Consider the following 19392-nt stretch of genomic DNA (forward strand, 5'->3'; position numbering starts at 1 on the left):
GACCTTATGCTAGCAACAACTTCCGAACGCTGGCATCAGCAGGAAGAGGTGCACCACTCTCAGCAGGCTGTATTGTTCTAGAAAAACAATGTTTGACTGCTGCTTTATGGCTTGATGACATATTGCAGTACTGGTCCTGCAATTTCAAATACCAGTTATATGCTTTTTTAAATTCTTTAGCCCTAACAGCCAATAGGAGAAGAAGTACAACTTATAACTGAAAGAAATGATAACATATTTTCAGGAGTTTCTGAGATCTTGCTTACTTTTCCTCAGTCCTTTTTTATTCTGTCTCTTTATTAAAGTGAAGTTGAAGCATGCTGCTCTGGCTGCACACAATCTTACTGTCACAAATGGTGACAGTAAGATTGCCCTCTGTTTTTAATTGTCTGTGGTTTAGGAAGAATCCACAGTCTATAAGACAATCTCAGCTCACAGGCTTTTGGGCTGGGAGTCCAGTGAGTTTGCGTCAATTTGCATTTTTTCAGACTTTTTATGTAACTGCATCATGAAAAAACTGATTTGTGTTTGGTCTGCACAACATTAGGTCCAGATGTCAGTTGTGAAACTAACAATGGCAATGTTTTCAAGACATCGACTGTGTTACTACTGACACAGCTCTCCTTAGGCTGTGGTTTAGTTTAATGCATGGGTTCTTAACCTCAGTCAATATTAATATTTTTGAAGGGAAAATAAAGACACTAAGAGTCACCTGATGTTACTGTTTTGATTTGTGTTTCACTGAAATTGAACTTTTACCCCTTTTTTATTGTTATGAACTAATAAAATCTGTAGAGTGCAAAGCTTAAACTTTTTTTTAGCTTCTGCATTGGTGCATGCCACAAAGAAGTTGAGCAACACTTGTTTGTTTTTGGTTTTTATTGGTTTTTAATCTTGCCAGATTATACTTTTGATTTTGTTATGGTTGGCCAAAGAAGATGGCTGTAGCTCAGGCAGTAAAGCAGGTCACCCACTAATTAGAAGGTTGGTGGTTCAATCCTGGACTGCTCCAGTCTGCATGCCAAACCCCAAGTTAAGTTAAGTTAAGGAAAAAACTTGATGGGGAAATTTGCATATTACAGCAGGATGAATAGAAAACACTATATACATAAAATATATATCAATACACAAATACATCAAAACACTCTTTGATGTGTTCACTGGAGTGTGAATGGTCAATACAAAGTGAGTAGAAAAGTGCTCTATAAGAACCAGTCCATTTACCGTACTGAAGTTGCTGCCACATTGTCACCTGTAGATTTCTTTTTCAGGTTAAAATGACTCCAATTGAAGATTTCCAGTCAGTTGCTTTCATGGGATCTGATTGGATACCCTGTGGTGTATACATGCGTGGATGTGTTTAACGTGAACAGTGAGATGTGCAAAAGGGATCCGTGTCTTCCTCAGTGGGTATCTCATCTTGTTGGCATCTTTGGCACATCAGCTCCCTTAACATGGACATATAAAATGTTTGAATTAAAAGTGAATCCTCCACAGCTGATTAATTCAGCTTGGAGGTTGCATTTTTAATTTTATTAATTGGATGATCTTACTTTGCTTTAGGAAGAGGTTATGCAGAAAGTAGCCAGCAAGGAATGGTTTACATGGCACCTTTGTACATGTGATCTGCTTATGAAAAGTGACGATGTCTTTATTTAGAGCATACAGTACATTACTGTATGCACGTGTGCTGGCAAACTCTTTAAATGTTTACTTAGACTTCAAGTGGCTTCTAATGAATTAGTACTGCATGCTACCACTTCCAGCTGAGGAGACACTGCACAGCTGCCTTTCTGTGCTAGATCTATTCTTCTTTGAACCTGTGATTTATTGTTTTGTTTTTTCTGGATCTGTGAGTCTATAGTGAAGATGGATTGAGTTGTTGCACTCCTGGTAAAACCTTGAATTCAACTGTTTTGAAGCTGTTTATTCTAACTAAATGGAGAGATTTTATTTTGTTTGTTTCCTTGTAAATTATCCAGTTTGGACAGATGCAGAAAACCAATTTGGAGGTTATATACAGACTCAAGGACCTCCAATGAAACTGTTGTTGACCATTAAAGTAGCTTTTACAAGGCCAAAATTTAAGGGGCGCACAATACACATTGTCCTTGTTTTTCCACTAAAAAAAAGCAAACGATTAATTCTTCGCTTTTAGAAAGCTTCTCCGGGGACATATTTCTGGGTCTTCTCTGCCTGAGCAGCATGAAGTTATAAGGCGAAGCAAAGATTGCATCAGGAATGCTGGCAGACGATTGCTCTGCTCCAGTCTGCGCAGACAGGGGGTGGGGTGCACAGCACAAACTGGGAGGAGAAAAGGGGGGGATTTGGGAATATTCTTTGTCCTCACCCAGCAGTACGGCACACAACTGGAGACGAACGCAAGCTCCTCGTTGGAAGACAAGAAAAACCTGGATGGCTTGATATGAAGAGCGGGAGGACTTTGATTTAAAAGAGAAAACGAAGGAAAAGACCCCGCGATAGACGACAACTTTAATGAAAAAGGAGGACCTCCAATCATAACTGAAGGTAAAACACCCCCCAAACAAAGCGTGGTGGGGGCGCGGAGACGCAGCAGCATAATTTCTTAGCTTTCGCTAACAAATGGTGCTTTAACTTAAGTTTTATCTCCAACTTTTAGGGCCTGTCCATCGATTGCTGTGTTTTTAAATCGCTTGAAGTCACTGCAGCGTTTTAATAAGATGTGCGTTACAACACAATGTCGGCGAATCCTTTAAAAGCCAAGTTTACGCGCACAGTCTGAAAGGAGGTAGCGCTAATTAAAGAGGAAAAAACGCAATTTTACTGCGCATTTGAGCAAAAAATGCCTCATCAGTAGCACGTGCTGTTACAGCTGTGCTGGCACGCGGGATATTTAGCTCGTTTTAACGGGACTTTAAGTCGCATCTACCGGATTTATTGATGGGAAGGAAGAATAGGAATAGTCTTCCCTTTTTTCGGTGGAATTTGCCCACACCCGCTTATGCGGGACATAAGCTGTATTATCCATAGCGTGTTTTTCTTTTCCCCAGTATTTATCGAAACAATGTTGCCCATGGATTTTCTTTAATAACAGGCGATAATGTTAACGAAGCGCGCGGGGCATCGCGATGCCGACGTGTCCCGTCTTTGGCCACGAGGAGGAATTTTATTCCACGTAAATGGGATTAGCCTCCTTTCATTTCTATATCGGAATTCGTTGAATTTGTAGGTTTTAGTGGCTTTTCGTGTTTTCTCGCCGTAATTACTCATTCTTAGTTCCACTCATAAAACAAGTTTTATGATATGAGTCACTAATGATGTGATGGGCGGATGGTTTTAGATTTTTTTTTCCCTCCAACCCGGTTTTATCATTACACTTAAACGGAAGTCACTCCTCACTCAGGTCTGCTCACTCCATGCTTATTTATCGGGGTCCTCCTCCCCCCCTCTTCAGGCTCAGGGCCTCTTTGCCTAAACGCATGGGGGGTACCGGAGGGTTAACTGCAGCTAGCCTCCCAGATGTGAGAGCCACAAAAACCTCTCTGTTCAGCGGGGCTTAGGGCAGTGGCGAAACTCCCCTGTGTGGAAGCAGCCTGTTCTGTGTCAAGTGCCACACAGACGGGCTCAGACAGGCTCAGGAGATAAGACTGAAATTCATCTGATGTAGTTTAGAAATCAGTGGGGAAACTTAAAGAATTACTGTAAAATAAAACCTTTAACTGTTAATACGGACACCAGCCTCCCCCACTGATATCAGTGAGGCTCAAACGGTCTACTTTTTTTGGACTGGATTAGTTTAACTTTCCACTGGTATTAGGGCAAGTCTGAAATTTAAAGACTGGGACTAAGCGTAAGCCTAAGACTGGTTTCAGCATCAGCACATCTGTTATATTAAATGAAGTTGAAAGCAGGGTAGAAACACTGAAAAGGTTCTTTTACACTCAGATGTGCAAAATTGAGTTCAGTTCCCTTGTTTTGTTATGTGGAACATACCAGCATTGATGAGGGGGAATGATAAGCTTGAAGACATCAGATCTGTTAGTGGTTCTCAGCTGGAGACTGTTCTGGATCCCTCATCCCTAATTGAACTGGTGAGGTGCACTGTCCTCCATTTCTGTTAGGCAAATTTTTTGTTATGTGAAAGTTCATAAATGGTTGGGTGACGGCCTACTCAGCAGAAACAGTAGTACAGTGTTGCCAGGAAGGAACCATGAAGGTAAAAAAATAAGGACATGAACAATGAGCCAATCCACATACATTCTTTAATTCTAGTGCTTAATTATCAAGAGCACAAAATAAAATGGCTAAGCATTACATAGTTCAGCTTTACAGTTTGACTGATTTAGGCCTCTTTCTGCCACTTCCTTAAGGCTTGCTTGTGAGGCAGCTCTAAGACCTGAACACAGATGTCAATTCTCAGAGCAGCTTGGTGCATTTTCTAACCGTTAACCTACATTTCAGGCAGCTGAGCACGCCCCTGACTACTGCTCCTTTTGGATTTGCACTAACAGAGCTGTAGTATAGCTCAGTTTAGATGGTTATGGGAGTTTAAAAAAAAAAAAAATAGCATGAATACTAAATAGCCGTTCTCTTTGTGGGAACCTAACAGCTAACATACCACTCTGGTGTGTAGGTGCATTTCTTTGCATGTATGGATGAGTTGTCTGCATAGGCACATGGCAACAGCAGAAACCGCAGATGGAAGATATTGAGTGGTGGTCCGTGTGAGGAGTAAAAACACAGGCAGAAAATGTTAGTTTCTTTGCTGGTTTAATAGTTTATTTCTTACAATTAATTTAAAAAAAAAAAAGATGGAAAAAAAATCAATACAAGCTGAAGCTGATCATTTATTAGATTATTTCCCAGTCACTCCTGCACAGTGGAAAATAGTCCATCCTGGGGCAACTTTTTCCAAACTCTGCGTTCAAAATGAAAGCTACATTAACACCTGGGAGTTGCCCAGTACAACAAAAGACTTATTAAGCTCTGCTGGAGCACTGAGAGGAGTAATGTATCATCTTTAAAGGCTTTTCAGTGGTAGGTGGTTTTGGGAGCATCGAGGGGCGCTTTTCCCTTATTTGGTCCAGTTGAATGAAACTTTTCATGCATGCAGTCTTTTAGCAGTGCAGTATATTAACAACTTAAGTTTGTTGCAGATGTGCACATGTATTTTTGTGGTTATTTACTGAACATGTTTTAGGTTGAAATGTAATTATTGCTACTAGGGCTGCAACGATTTGTCAACATAATTGATGATGGCGACTACAAAAATTAGTCGACATGGAATTGTAATGTCGAAGCGTCATATTCTAAAACGCTGACGAGATTTTGTAACTGCAGTACACTACAGGAATATAAGGGGGCAGTAAAAATGGCATGGTTGATTCTGGTGAAGGAGTCACTCTCATGACTCAGCTAGTGACGACTCTCTCTGGCCAATCAGTGGCATGCTGTTCTTCCGCGTCACATTTTCGGATCACTTCGAACCCCGGCTGAGTGAGTACTAAAAAAAGGTACCAGGTACTAATGGAAACGCCTTCAAACCGCCCAGAGTCGAGCCGCGCTGAGTAGGTACTAATGGAATCGTGGCTTTAGTGCATCATAGATACCCTGTTAATGTTTGTACAGGAACGTTTGTTAGTTTACCTGTCGGAAACAAGCTCTCATGATGTTTGCTAAGCGGCACCATTTCAGTTATGTTAGCTAACGAGTGAAGGACAATAGGAGCAGCTACGCTGGCTCCTATTTGTTTTTCGCACATTAATATCAGCATTAATTCTGAATAGTAAATTTCTTCAGGAACTGAATCATCTGTAAACTTTTCAGGTGTTTTGGGCAGGAAAAATCTTTATTTAATTTGAAGCCTTAGTTGAACTTTGGGACAGAGGCCATTTTTATTTACTTATGTGCACATTATATTGTCATTTAAAAATAAAAATTGCATTCACTTTAATATGCATTGTTTATTTGATATTTACTGTGATGGTCACATTGTTAAAAATACATTTGATTAGTTTCAAACTTGTATTTTTATGGGTCATTAATTTAATTGTGAGAAGAGACAACAAGGTGATATTCACAGGTGGGCAGGCTTTAATAGGTGAGGTAAGATTGAAATAATCGTTGACTAATCGAGTAATTGATAAAATAATTGACAGTTTAGTCGACTACCAAAATGATCTTTAGTTGCAGCCCTAATTGTTACACACTGGATGGATAGAATGTAGTTCTCTATGGAAGTATCGTAATCCAAGCTCTGAAAGGTAGGACAATACATCTTTCAAATGTGCTGCCATCCTCAGACAGGCTGAATAATGTGAGGCTTTCATGTCCAGCACTACTTTTCAGTGTGTACCATAGACTGCATATAAAAAATGAACGTGGCCACTGTGACATCACTCAGTTGTTAGTAAAGTCTCATAAAGCCTTAAGTTAATCAGGTTCTTCACACATACATCGTGAGCAAGGGGCTGACCTGATAAACTGAGGGATATGCATCCTCCCGGGCTAGCAGCTTATTAGCCAAGAGTAGTTTCCCCATAGATTTCCATACAGCCACCCTCAGGAATTATCCTCTTTTGGCCATTGGAAAGAATGCAGACTTGAAGTACTTCCACGTTGGCTTCACAGGCATAATTTTTATTTGTTACCATAAAGTGTATCATGTTCAAACCATTAAATACCCAGTAGGGATGGAAATTCAGAATCTTTATCAAATTATCCAGGTTATCCATCAAGCTCATTAGTTCCTTTTATCAGTGCAGGAATGTTTCCCTGCTAGCTATACATTCAAAGACAATCACATCCATTTCATGGTGGTGGAGCTTTTTCACATGAGTCATGCACAAACCTTTTTCCTGGTGTTACTACCCTGAGCTGAGACTTGGATGTAAATCAGTTGCACTGATGCTGGAAATCAAGAACACTTATAAGCAGAATAGATCATGGGATTAGTAGCAGTAAAGTCTTATCCATTCCTTTCTGCTGATGTTGTGTTAGGGTGGTAGGTGTTCTAGGTAAAATATGGAAGACATTGGAGAATACGTTTTTGATTTTTACTGCAGTAGATGATTTGTCTGAAACTACAAATGGAGGGTAACCACTGTACATCCTGTACAACCACATTGTACATCCTTTATAATGACAATAAAGCCATTCTTTTCTATTCTATGCTGATGCTCAGAGAGCAGCAGTAATATGTACAGTCCTGTGCTCAAGTCTTGAGCAACCCCTAATTTTGCTTCCAAGGAGACAGCTTTCTCTAATTTTTAGCCCAGTCATTGTATGTGACCATTTTCAGATGAATATTTCTTTATATAAGTCATGTAACACTCATCTATGAATCATGCAATCAAGAAAAGGGCATTTAACTCAAAGGATGACAGTGTTATCAGATAACTTGGCACTTTGTTACTAGCAGCATGTTGCAAAAACACATTTGTTCCCAGTTCTTTAGTTTGAATCTATGAAAAATGCAAAAGAAAACAGTTTGACAGACATAAAATGGGATTTTCGCACCAACAAGGTGATTCCTAAGGAGCTGTTAGCTGAGAACTTGGCATATCTTGGCATGGGTTACAGTGTTCTTCAAACATTTGAGAATACTGGACAAGTGGAGGACAAAATACAGTACCAGGCAAAATTTTAGACACACTAACCCATTGGTACTTTAAGTCCCAGGTCTAAAATACTACCTACAGCAGATGAATAGTATTCACAAGTCATGTGCTTAAGAAATAGGAAAAAAATCCAGTAAAGACCTGACACAGGCCCCAAAAGATGCATCTGGCCCTTCAGTTGATCCATCTACTGTTCACTAATGCCTCCTCAGAAACAGTCTCAGTGGGAGGGTAGCTGGCAAGAAGCCATTTCTAATGAAGAGAAACCAGGAGAAAAGGCTGCGGTGTGCCAGATTACACAAGAACTGGGCTGAAAATAAGTGGAAACGGCGTGATGAGTCAAAATTAGAAATTTTATTAACAAAAGTACTATATAAACTTCATTATGCTTTAGGGCTACATTTCAGCCAGTGGTGTTGAGGATCTTGTCAAAATTAACAGAATTAATTTTGCAGAAAAGTATTGTTCCATTTTGATCCTGAATGGCAACAGCTTCTTTTTTCAGCATGCATGAAAAAAATTTCACAGTGGAACACAATCATGAAGGGTGACTCAAGACTTCTGCATAATGATGTATCTTGTGATTCAGCTAGTTGAATTAAAGGCATTATAGTCTTTATGATCACTGCAAAATATTGACAGAGTGGATGTTTATCTAAAAGTTATTCCCAGAGGAAAACGTAGCATGAAAGTTCGAACAAGCTTATTTACTTGGCGAAAGTGTAGGAGTGTGGTTTAGTGCTGGATAATTACACAGCAAAAGTTCCACATGAGGTTTGTCACAGATGGTGTGAAACCGCACAAGCGCTTCATTACTACTTTATTGTTGTTAGTTTATTAAACTTCAACTAAGAGCAACCACACGTGCGTAAATTCTTAAACTTGTAAAGATGACTGTCAATGTCACTTTTCAGTCAGTGAAAGATGAAGAAACAGCTTTGAGGGTCGTGGCATATCAATATTGTAATGTGGAAGTGTTGCAATCAAAGATACGGCCATTAGTTTAAAGCTTATGAAATATGTAACTGAATTTTTGTCATACTTCCTCATGTTTCCTCATAAATTTACCTGGTATGCCTTTTGTGTGTGATCTCAGGGCCTGTACTTGGTTTCCTGTGATAGACATCATGTCTACTGGTTAGGACATCACGCCACAGTGTGCCTGTGGTTGCAGGATTTTGATAGCATCTATTCAGACTATCACAGATTCTTGCCTGAGCATGCCTGTAGATTTCAGCAAATGGTTGTGAGAATGGCATAATAGCCACACCTGGTGGTGCATTAACAGCAATAACATCATGAGCAATTGCAGTACATCAACCCTTTAACCCTGAGCATAAGGCCGCAGACATGTTTGCGCAAGCGCACTTTGCATTACTGTAATTGTGCGACTGTTTGTCCTTTTTGGAAAAATTAAAATGATTTCTGAAAGCTGAGCAATTGCACTTCACTGCCAACATGTGGTTATGATGGTAATTTCACTAACACTGTTTCAGGAAGCTCGCAAATCCGCTCCTTGTTCTTCCCAAAATGTGGTGTAGAGAGCAGTAGAAACATGGGAAAATGCAGATACATAGCAACATTGCACTCACTTTTAAAGTGTTAAGTACATTTAAGATATTGGCATTAATTTGATTATATTTTTGCATTTTTTGTAAGGGTTTTAGTGACCCTTACACTTTCACATGCTTCCTGTTGCTGGGTGTCCAGCTGCCTTGGAAAGACATTTAGAAATTTATTTATTTTTTCCTTCTTTTTACCCCCCACCCCCACCCCACAGGTATAATTGATTTCCTCTTCCAAAGGCAAAATGAGCTGGAGCTTCCTCACACGTCTTTTGGATGAGATTTCCAATCACTCAACCTTTGTGGGCAAAATCTGGCTCACCCTCCTCATCGTCTTTCGGATTGTGCTGACGGCTGTTGGAGGCGAGTCAATCTACTACGATGAACAGAGTAAATTTGTGTGTAACACGAACCAACCTGGTTGTGAGAATGTGTGCTATGACGCATTTGCGCCATTGTCACACATTCGCTTCTGGGTGTTTCAGGTGATTATGATCACCACTCCCACCGTCATGTACCTTGGGTTTGCGATGCACAAGATTGCTCGTATGGATGACGATGACTACAGGCCCCGGGGAAGGAAGAGGATGCCTATAGTGAGCCGTGGTGCCAACAGGGACTACGAGGAAGCAGAGGATAATGGAGAAGAAGATCCCATGATAATTGAAGAAATTGAGCCAGAAAAGGAAAAGGAGGTCACAGAAAAGCCCAAGAAAAAGCATGATGGGCGCCGTCGCATCAAGAGAGATGGCCTGATGAAGGTCTACGTGTTTCAGCTGTTATCACGTGCCATCTTTGAGACTGCCTTCCTGTTTGGACAGTACATCCTTTATGGCCTGGAAGTGGCACCGTCATATGTATGCACACGCTCCCCTTGCCCACATACAGTGGATTGCTTTGTGTCACGTCCAACAGAGAAAACAATCTTCCTGCTTATAATGTATGCTGTCAGCGCCTTGTGTCTCCTCTTTACCGTGTTGGAGATCCTGCACCTTGGCATAAGTGGTATCCGTGACTGCTTTTGCACACCACGACCTCGGCCCCCGACACCACGACACTCTGCTCTGGCTAGCCAGAGGTCTTCCATCTGCCGACAACCCTCTGCACCTCCAGGCTACCACACAGCTTTGAAGAAGGATCCATCAGGGAAACTGGGATTCCGAGATAACCTGGGAGACTCCGGTCGCGAGTCTTTTGGGGACGAGGCGTCATCGCGGGAGCTGGAGAGACTGCGCAGGCACCTAAAACTGGCTCAGCAGCATCTGGATATGGCCTACCAGAATGAAGAGAGTAGTCCGTCACGCAGCAGCAGCCCAGAGTCTAACGGCACTGCAGTGGAGCAGAACAGACTAAACTTTGCCCAGGAAAAGCAGAGCAGTACCTGTGACAAAGGTGAGGCTTCCATCTTGGCCTCGTGATAACCATGCTATTGGCATTGTCTAATTTTTTTGGCTGTTATTGAAACCAATTGCTTAACTCACCCTGATCTGTCTGCAGGTCTTCGTGCATAGATTCTCATCAGCTGATCAGTTCACACAAGGAGCAGTGAGAGGACACAAGCGATGTGAACAAAGGAGTCTGTATGCATGAGTGGGACATTGTGAAATTGCTTGAGGTGGATGAAGTCAGCCCAAGCCTTCCAGTGTTATGGCCGACTGCGGTCGAGCATAGATTCAAATTGAGAGAACGGTTGTCTCAACCCAGCAATACTTGAGACACAAGCCGGTCTGAAGATCCAAAGTGCTTAAAAACTGCCATAGTGCAACAAGAACAGTCAACATTACCGTGTACTTCTCCCTCAGGGCAGCTATATATATATTTTAATTACAAGACTTAGATGTATTAGTCTGATTTTTTTTTTTTTTTTTTCTTTTTTTCTTTTTTTTTCCCTCCAGTGGATGTTCAGTGATTGCATCTCAAGTTTGCCTTAGACTTAAACTGGAAAACTTCCTGGGATTTTTGTAAGGCCAAGCCAGATGTACAAAAAAAAAAGAAAAAAAAAAAGATGAAACTGTAAGAATTTTGTACGTTGTGTGGAAGTGAGAGTGCTGTTACTTTCGAACAAAGGGTTAATGGACATGGCGCCACTCATAAAGGAAAGGAACTGGAGTTATTGTCATGCTGATGAAGACTGAGGTCTTAAATTTCATACAAAGGTTTCCTTCAGGTGTGTCAAATGAGTAATTATTTCTGATGCCTGAGTGGTAACTGGAACACACTTGGGGTGCCTTTGTCCAAAGGAATAAACAAACCTGGGTAATGCTTGAAAACCATGTAACTCTTGTTATTGTCTTGTATTGTTTAAAACATTTAATACTGTATTTTTGTATTGGTTTTAAGTGTTGTATTGACTCTTGTCACTGTGGCCAACACTTTATTTTCTCCTCTCTCTCGTTCCTCCAGTTTATCGAAGAATATTTGCTACTGTCTTAGCTCTCTGATGCCAGATTCTGATGGACTGGTTCATTCTGAGAAATGTTTGGTACAGTTTGAGTTAAAATTACAACCATTTTCTTTTTAATATTTAAATACTATTGTTATTTTGGTAGGTACACATCTTCTATGACCATAAAATGTTTACTTTTTTTTCCGTACTGACTCAAATGTAACTTTTTTTTGGTTCAGTGGGGATAAAACTATCTGATGTTTTATAACTGAAAGTGCTGATTGCTGGATGAGTGCTTTGACTGTTCCAGGATCTGTAATCAAATCAATGTGAATTTAATGCCTTGAATGTGCTTTGATAAGATGCCATCTTTTTATATTCTGAATAATGCCCACAGTGCCAGCTCATATTTTCATCTCAAGTTATTTTTGACCAATGCTTTTTCTACTTTTTTAATACTTTTTGTATTGATAGAACTTTGTGGTTAGTTTTAAAATAAAACTTTACAGCAAATTCCAATTTTCGGCCCAAATTTGCTTTTATTCTCTTCTCATTTGCAAATTTTTTGATAAAGCATTGTCTAATAATGCAAACAGAAATACTGAAAACTGTCAATCTTAAGTTGTCTTTTCAGATTTACTTGGCAGGCTGTACCATTTCGCCCCCCTACAATCTTGGTGATATTTAGAAAGTGGCTAAAAAATATATATATATATATTAGGGGTGGGACTCGATTAAAAAAATTAATCGAATTAATTACAAGCTTTGTAATTAATTAATCGAAATTAATCGCATTTTAATCGCATTTCAATATTTAACATGATAAATATTAATTTAAGTTTGGTTGATGAATAAATCAATATACATAAGCTTAAACTTCAAAATCTTGTTTATTTTCCCACCAGTCTGCTACACAGACCAACGAGAGGTGGAAGTGCTCCTGTGATAAGCAAACACCTGAAATTAAAGTTAAGCATCATAACTGGATAGTTTTATTCAACATTAATGTCTCACTTAATATAGTTGGAAATTAATCATTAGCTCAGCTGTATTCCTTGATGTTGAAATGTGTCATGCTTGTTTTAACAGCTTATTTTGAATTAAAGACTTAAAATTAAACCACAAAAAGGAGAAAAAGTTCGTTCTCCGTTTAACCAGCTGTTTTTACACAGCTGTGCTTCGCACTCACGGTTGCTAGGCGACATGAGCTACACAGAGGTGACGGCAGCTGATATGAAGGCTACCTGCTCACTTCCGGCCTTTGTGGTGTTCGTGGGCTGCGAAAGACGTGGGCCGGGTCCTTCGCAGGATGCGGCCCCTAATTTGGACATTGTGCGTCGATATAATCTGTATGCCGGGAACTCGCGCACTGAGAAACGTTCCACGGTGCAAAGTGCGATTAAAATGCGTTAAAATTTTTAACGCGTTAATTTCCCCGTAATTAATTAATCGAAATTAACGCGTTAAAGTCCCACCCCAAATATATATATATATATCTGTGTGTGTGTGTGTTAGAAAAATTTTAAAGACCACAGGTGCAAGTCAGTTTCCATCAATGATCTGTGCAATTTGGATGATGTCCTTATCCTGAAAACATTAGTCCCTTGAAGTGGACATCAGGTCTTGCTTGATGACAGAATGTAATATTTTGGAAATTTTTCATGTGGAGTTCTGGTAAAAATATATTGCATGAAACAAGGAGGAAATGCACTCAAATGTTGTTTTAACATTTCTCACAGTTGAGCCTTTTGATTGGAAAAAGGAAGGGGAAAGTTCAGAGGAGGATATCCCAGCTTTTGGGGAACCTGAGCTAGGGCAAAATGACAACACCTGAAGTCAGTTATGGATTATTGTGTAAGCTTGGTGTAGCATGCCCCCCGAACAAGGATGAGACTTTACTGATGGTTTGTGGCGTTTTTATTGAGCTACGACCTTTCACCATAGCCGTGTCAAACAACAACCAACCAACCAACCAACGTAAGAGCTGAAAACACAAAGTGCAGTCTTACATTTATGCATACAAATAGAGAACAAGCAAAAAATGTTCCCATATTTTAACTTATAAATTAGTTCACCTTTTGCCTCTTCGGAGGGGCTGCAAGTGAGAAGATGACTGAGATAAACCGTGTCTCTGTGTCCGTTGCATTGAAGCGTAAACAAGCTACAGTCACATTCAGCTCACTGCGCTAAACAGGAAGTGCACTTCAAAATAAAAGCTTATACACGGAAGCCTGCAAATTTACAACATTTTCAAGTGGAAAAACTACAATCACTTTGCTGCAATAAAACATGCTTGTGGTTACTTACACTCCCACCAAAATTATGAATGTTTGTTGGTTTACATCCGAACAACAACGAATAATTTTCAACAAGAGATAACCATTTCTACTTATTAACTTATGAACACTCTAATATCAAGATTAGCTTTTGTACTGGACGCTCTACAATAGAAAGCTTATTAGAACGTTGCCCTTTGTTATTCAGTCTCTTGTCTCCAAAGAAGATTTTTACTCTTCTCACGAGTCCATCCTTGCCACTAAAGGTCTCTAAGACTCTGGCAAGTCTCCATTCACGTCTGGGTGACAGTTCATCAATGTCCAACACAACATCACCTACTTTCAGGTTTCTTTTTGGTGAGTGCCAGCGCTGCCTGGCGATAATGTTGTGTAGATACTCGCGCCTCCACCTGCACCAGAACTGCTCTGCCAGAAACTGCACACGACGCCATCTCTTTGCTCCGTAGAGGTCCTCCTTTGGGAAAGCACCAGGTGGGGGTAGTGCTGCGCTGGATTTCATGTGGAGCAGATGGTTAGGGGTAAGGGGTTCTAAGCTGTCAGGATCGTTAAGGTTATCAACTGTCAGTGGGCGGCTATTGACTATGGCCATAGCTTCATAGAATAAAGTCCTTAATGAAGCATCATTAAGTCTACCATGGGCGAGTGACAGAGTTGTATTCAGTACACTTCTGACAGTCTTTATCTGGCGTTCCCACACTCCGCCTGCATGACTGGAGTGAGGTGCATTCATCACAAAGTCGCACTGTTTTTGGGACAAATAAGTGCTCAGTTTTTGGGTGTCTAGTCCATTTAGGGCTGCTTTAAGCTCATTTTGTGCGCCAACAAAGTTTGTTCCCTGATCACACTGGATTTGACGGACTGAACCCCTAATAGCAATGAAACACCTTAATGCGTTTATGAATGTGTCAGTGGATAGGTCGTCTAATAACTCAATGTGAATGGCACGGGAGCAAAAGCAAGTAAATATTAGTCCATACCGTTTATGTTGTTTTCTTCCTTCTATGGTAACAAACGGGCCAAAACAGTCCATACCGCAGTATGTGAAGGGAGGAGATGGCTCTAAGCGTTCAGCAGGTAAGTCACTCATTCTTTGGCCCTCTGGAGCCCTGCGGAGTCTGCGACAGATGATACACTGACGGATGAAAGATGCAACTGTTCTGCTCATACCTGGGATCCAGTAACCAGTAGATCTGATTTCGTTTATGGTGAAGCCTTTTCCTTGGTGCTTTACTTTCTCATGACAGTGAGATATTATGAGTTTGGTCACATGATGCTCTTTTGGGATAACAATAGGATGTTTGAAAGAGTCTTTGGTGGATGAAAGTCTCCCTCCCACCTTGAGTAGACCATCCTTGTCCACAAAAACATCTAGGTGGAACAGTTTGTTGTGATGTGGGAGCTGACTGCCTTTGCTTAACAGCTTTATCTCCTTTCCATATGTTTGTTTTTGGACATCCTGGAGAATGACATGTGCCGCTCTTTCTTGTTCATTCACTGTTGTAGGTGCATTTGATTTGACCTTTCTGACCCTTCTTGAGAGACGTGCTACAGCTTTGACTGCTTTAGACCATGACGAGAACTTTGACAGACGTTCTGCAAGGCTGAATGTCTCTGTAACTTTAGTTAACATTGTCTGTGTCTTTCGGACCTCTGGATCTCCAATGGACAGATCTAGCTCTATACTTGGTATTGTGGGCAGGTCCCTCTCCCAGAGAAAGGAAGGACCAGTGAACCAGTCAGATGAGAGAAGTTCAGTGACAGTTTTACCCCTAGATGCACTATCGGCTGGGTTCTCTGCTGATGGCACATAAAACCATTGCTGAGGGCTTGTGCATTGCCGAATCTTTTGGACTCTATTTGCCACAAAGGTGTGGAAACGACGTGCATCATTGTTTATATAGCCCAAAACTACCTTTGAATCAGTCCAAAAATACTCTTTGACTTGAGCATAACAGAGTTCCTCTCTTAGCATGTTACTGACTGCCGTTGATACTACAGCTGCTGTGAGCTCAAGTCTGGGTGTTGTGGTCAGCTTGGTAGGAGAAACACGGGCTTTAGCTATCACTAGTGAGCAGTGGATCTCCTCTTTCTCATTTATGGCTCTCAAATAGGTGCATTGTCCATAACCACTTGTACTCGCATCTGAAAAGTGGTGCAACTCTATTCCTTTAATGTCTCTAAAACTAGCTGGGAGGTAACAGCGAGTTATGTTTACTTTGTCTAGATTGGCAAAGTTACGTTGCCAGCTCTCCCACCTTGGCCTCAGTGCTTCTGGCAGGGGGTCGTCCCAGTTGATACCTTGGTGGCACATTTCCTGCAGGATCTGTTTTCCGATTAGCACGTATGGCGCCAGGAAGCCAAGGGGATCGTAGATGGATGCGACAGTTGATAGGATGCCTCGGCGTGTTGGTGGCTGATCCTTTAAAGTGTTGTCAAACTTGAAACAGTCCTTCACGATACTCCATTGAATGCCTAAGGCCCTTTCTTGTGGCATGTCTTTGAATGTTAAGTCTTTTGTTTTAGTCTCTATTGCACATTCTGATGATGGGATGCTTTGTAGGACAGCAGGGTTGTTTGAAATAAATTTGTGTAGACAGAGCCCTCCTTGTGCACATATTTCTGTAGCCTCTTGTGCAAGCTGTATTGCCCTTTCAACTGTGTTTGTGCTTGTCACTCCATCGTCTACATAAAAGTCTTTCTCCATAAACTCAGATCCCACAGGGTGTGTGTGACAATGTTCTTTTGCTAAGTACTTTAGTCCATAATTTGCACAGCCTGGGGATGATGCTGCACCAAAAAGATGTACCTTCATTCTGTAAACCTGTGGCTGTGTCTCTGTGTTGCCATTTTTCCACCACAGAAAACGCAGGTAGTCTCTGTCACACTGCTGGACATGAAACTGATGGAACATCTTTTCTATATCGCACATGAGAGCAATAGGATGTTGTCTAAACCGTAGGAGGATGCCTGTTAGATTATTGATTAGGTCTGGCCCTTGAAGAAGATGATCATTTAGACTTGTACCATTGTGTTTGGCTGAACAATCGAATACAACACGCAGTTTAGTGGGCTTTTTGGGATGATAAATCCCGTGATGGGGTATGTACCATTGTTCACCTTGTTTTCCTTCGTTGTGTACTTCTTCGACGTCACCCCTTTCAATAATGTCTTTCATGTAGGTTATGTAGTCTCTTTTGTATTTCTCGTCTTTATTGAACTTTCTCTTTAAGTGTTCAAGTCTGATTTCAGCAAGCCTTCTGTTGTCAGGTAAGTGTGGCCTTTGTTTGAATGGTAGAGGCATCTCACAGTGTCCTTGTTCATTTTTCCTTATTCCTTCCTTGAGCTTGTCCAAAAAGATGAGATCCTCTTGCGAGACAGTTTTGTCGCTTGCTTTTGTGTCCTTAAAATCTGACTCTAGCACATTAATCACATCCATGGGAGTTACAGGGGGTAGTTCCTTCACTGTGACTCTATGACACAAACTTGACTTGGTTTCACTGAGCTCAAATGTGGAGCCTCCAACAATGCTCCACCCTAGGTCCGTGAGGATTGCATAGGGCTCATTGCCTTCTCCTAGTAGAACTTGTCTTGGGGCTAGAGATCTGGGACAGTTAAATCCGATAAGGAGTCCAACATCACAACTTAAAAGAGGTGGTATCTTATCAGAGATTTCTGTCAGGTGGGGCCATTGTTTTGCTGTGTCACTGGTGGGTATATTGTCATAGTTAATTGGTATAAAGTCCTTGGTGTATGAGGGGGGAAGATCGATGCGAATGTCTGAGTCATAACCTCTCACACACAATCCAGATACTCTGTGACTCTTAACAATAGAATAGACACCCAGCATAGTAGATAGCTTTAACTTTACAGGGTGAGTGTCTGCTTGTAGCTGGTTGCTTACTTCTTCACTGACAAATGTGCTGTCACTTTGTGTGTCTAAAAGTGCGTACACTAATTGCTCGTTAGTAGGGCTCTGAACCGTGGACACCCATACAGGAACGATCATGGATGTGCCATTTGACTGACCCACCTTAGTAACATTGAGAGCTGTGACTGCCGTAGTTTCTTGTGGAGTGCTAGGAGCTGCGTTGACAGGGCTTGGAAACCTTTCATTGGCATTGTGATTGTCATTGTGCAGACAAGTGGGATGCCTTCCCTTGCAAATGTCACATGTGTGTCTGTGGCGACAATCTTTGGCATTATGACCCACCTTTAAACATCCATAGCACAACTTGTTGTCCTTAACATATGTGCGCTTCTCCTCTAAGGGCCTTTCTGAGAAGTTTGGACACTTGAACAGCTGGTGGTTTTCATCTTTGCAAAACATGCAGGGCACCTTTAATTTAGTGTTGGTTGTCCTTCCCTTACTGTTTTGTACCATAGTTTGCGTCGTGAAGACATGAGTGGATCTGTTTGGTTTAAAGTCCTTTGTGGTCCTCTTCTCGTAGGATGAACTGCATGAATGAAGAGCATATGAAGAAGTGACAGGGTTGCACGCGATTTCTGCCTCAACTGCCACAAATTGTGCAAAGTCCTTGAACAAAGGAAAATCTTTGCCGTCCATAAGTGCAACTGTGACCTGACGATTCCAACGGGCTGCCAGCCAATCTGGAACTTTCTGCAACAACTTTTGGTTCTCCTCACAGTCACTTAGAATCTCTAGACCTTTCACATGGGGCATGGCTTGGAGACATGCATTTAGAAAGTCTGAAAATGTCCTTAGTCCTTCCGCATCCTTTGAACTTATTTTAGGCCATTTTGACAATTTGTCTCTAAAAGCTCGTTGGACAACAAAGGGCTGACCATAACGTTGGTCAAGCTTTTGCCATGCATCCTTGTAAGCCTCTTCATCACTGCGATAAAATATGCCCTCTAGACATTTTTGTGCCGAGCCTGTGACATACCTTTTTAGCAAGTGGAGTTTATCAGCAGGTGAGATTCCTTTGCAGTCCACAAGTGAAGTGAACGATGCCTTCCATTCTATGTAGGTAATTGGATCTCCACTGAAAACTGTGGGCATTGGCATTGGGATTCTGTTTATGGCTATACTGTTTTGAATTGCTTGGGCTAACTGGGAAATGTCTGTAGGGGGTGTTTGAGTGAAGACTTGATGGTTCGGATCGTTTGCAGTGGGGATTGACACATTGTTTTGTGGCATTGATGAGCGAGGTAAGCCACTAGAGGGTGCTGGTGCTTCGTAAAAGGATTGATGGTCAACAGCGAAAAGCATATTATCATTTTGCATTTGCTGATTGTCCATATCCACGTTCATTTCTCTGTCATAGGTCTCAAGTTTCGCACGAGCAGCTTGCATTTCCTTTTCTGCCTTCAAACGCTCAAGCTCTGATTTTTGTACCTCCAATTCCTTTCTGTGTTGCTCCTCTATCTCTCTTATTTTTTCCTTTTGTCTAATTTCCTCTTGCACAATTTTATATTCCGCTTCCTTTGCAGCTAACTCTGCAGCTGCATCAATCCTTTTAGCTGCGATGCTTGAAGTATCAGACTGTTTGCCAACACTTAACTGAGAGGCAGTACCGTAGATA

At 41.2% G+C, this 19392-nt stretch overlaps 1 protein-coding gene across 1 annotated transcript; it reads left to right on the forward strand.

Moving 5' to 3' along the window:
• Positions 1-2350: 2350 nt before the first annotated feature.
• On the forward strand, positions 2351-12071 carry gjc4b (gap junction protein gamma 4b). The gene is made up of 3 exons (XM_030758660.1): positions 2351-2529; positions 9382-10558; positions 10664-12071. Exons 2-3 carry the CDS (start codon positions 9412-9414, stop codon positions 10675-10677), a joined length of 1161 nt encoding a protein of 386 aa, XP_030614520.1. The 5' UTR covers positions 2351-2529; positions 9382-9411; the 3' UTR covers positions 10678-12071.
• Positions 12072-19392: the final 7321 nt, after the last annotated feature.

Source organism: Archocentrus centrarchus, chromosome 21 (assembly GCF_007364275.1).
Source record: "Archocentrus centrarchus isolate MPI-CPG fArcCen1 chromosome 21, fArcCen1, whole genome shotgun sequence".
Lineage (NCBI taxonomy): Eukaryota > Metazoa > Chordata > Actinopteri > Cichliformes > Cichlidae > Archocentrus > Archocentrus centrarchus.

Bases quoted from the DNA above. Each gene is read 5' to 3' on its own strand.
- gjc4b (XM_030758660.1), top strand. From the start codon at position 9,412: ATGAGCTGGAGCTTCCTCACACGTCTTTTGGATGAGATTTCCAATCAC.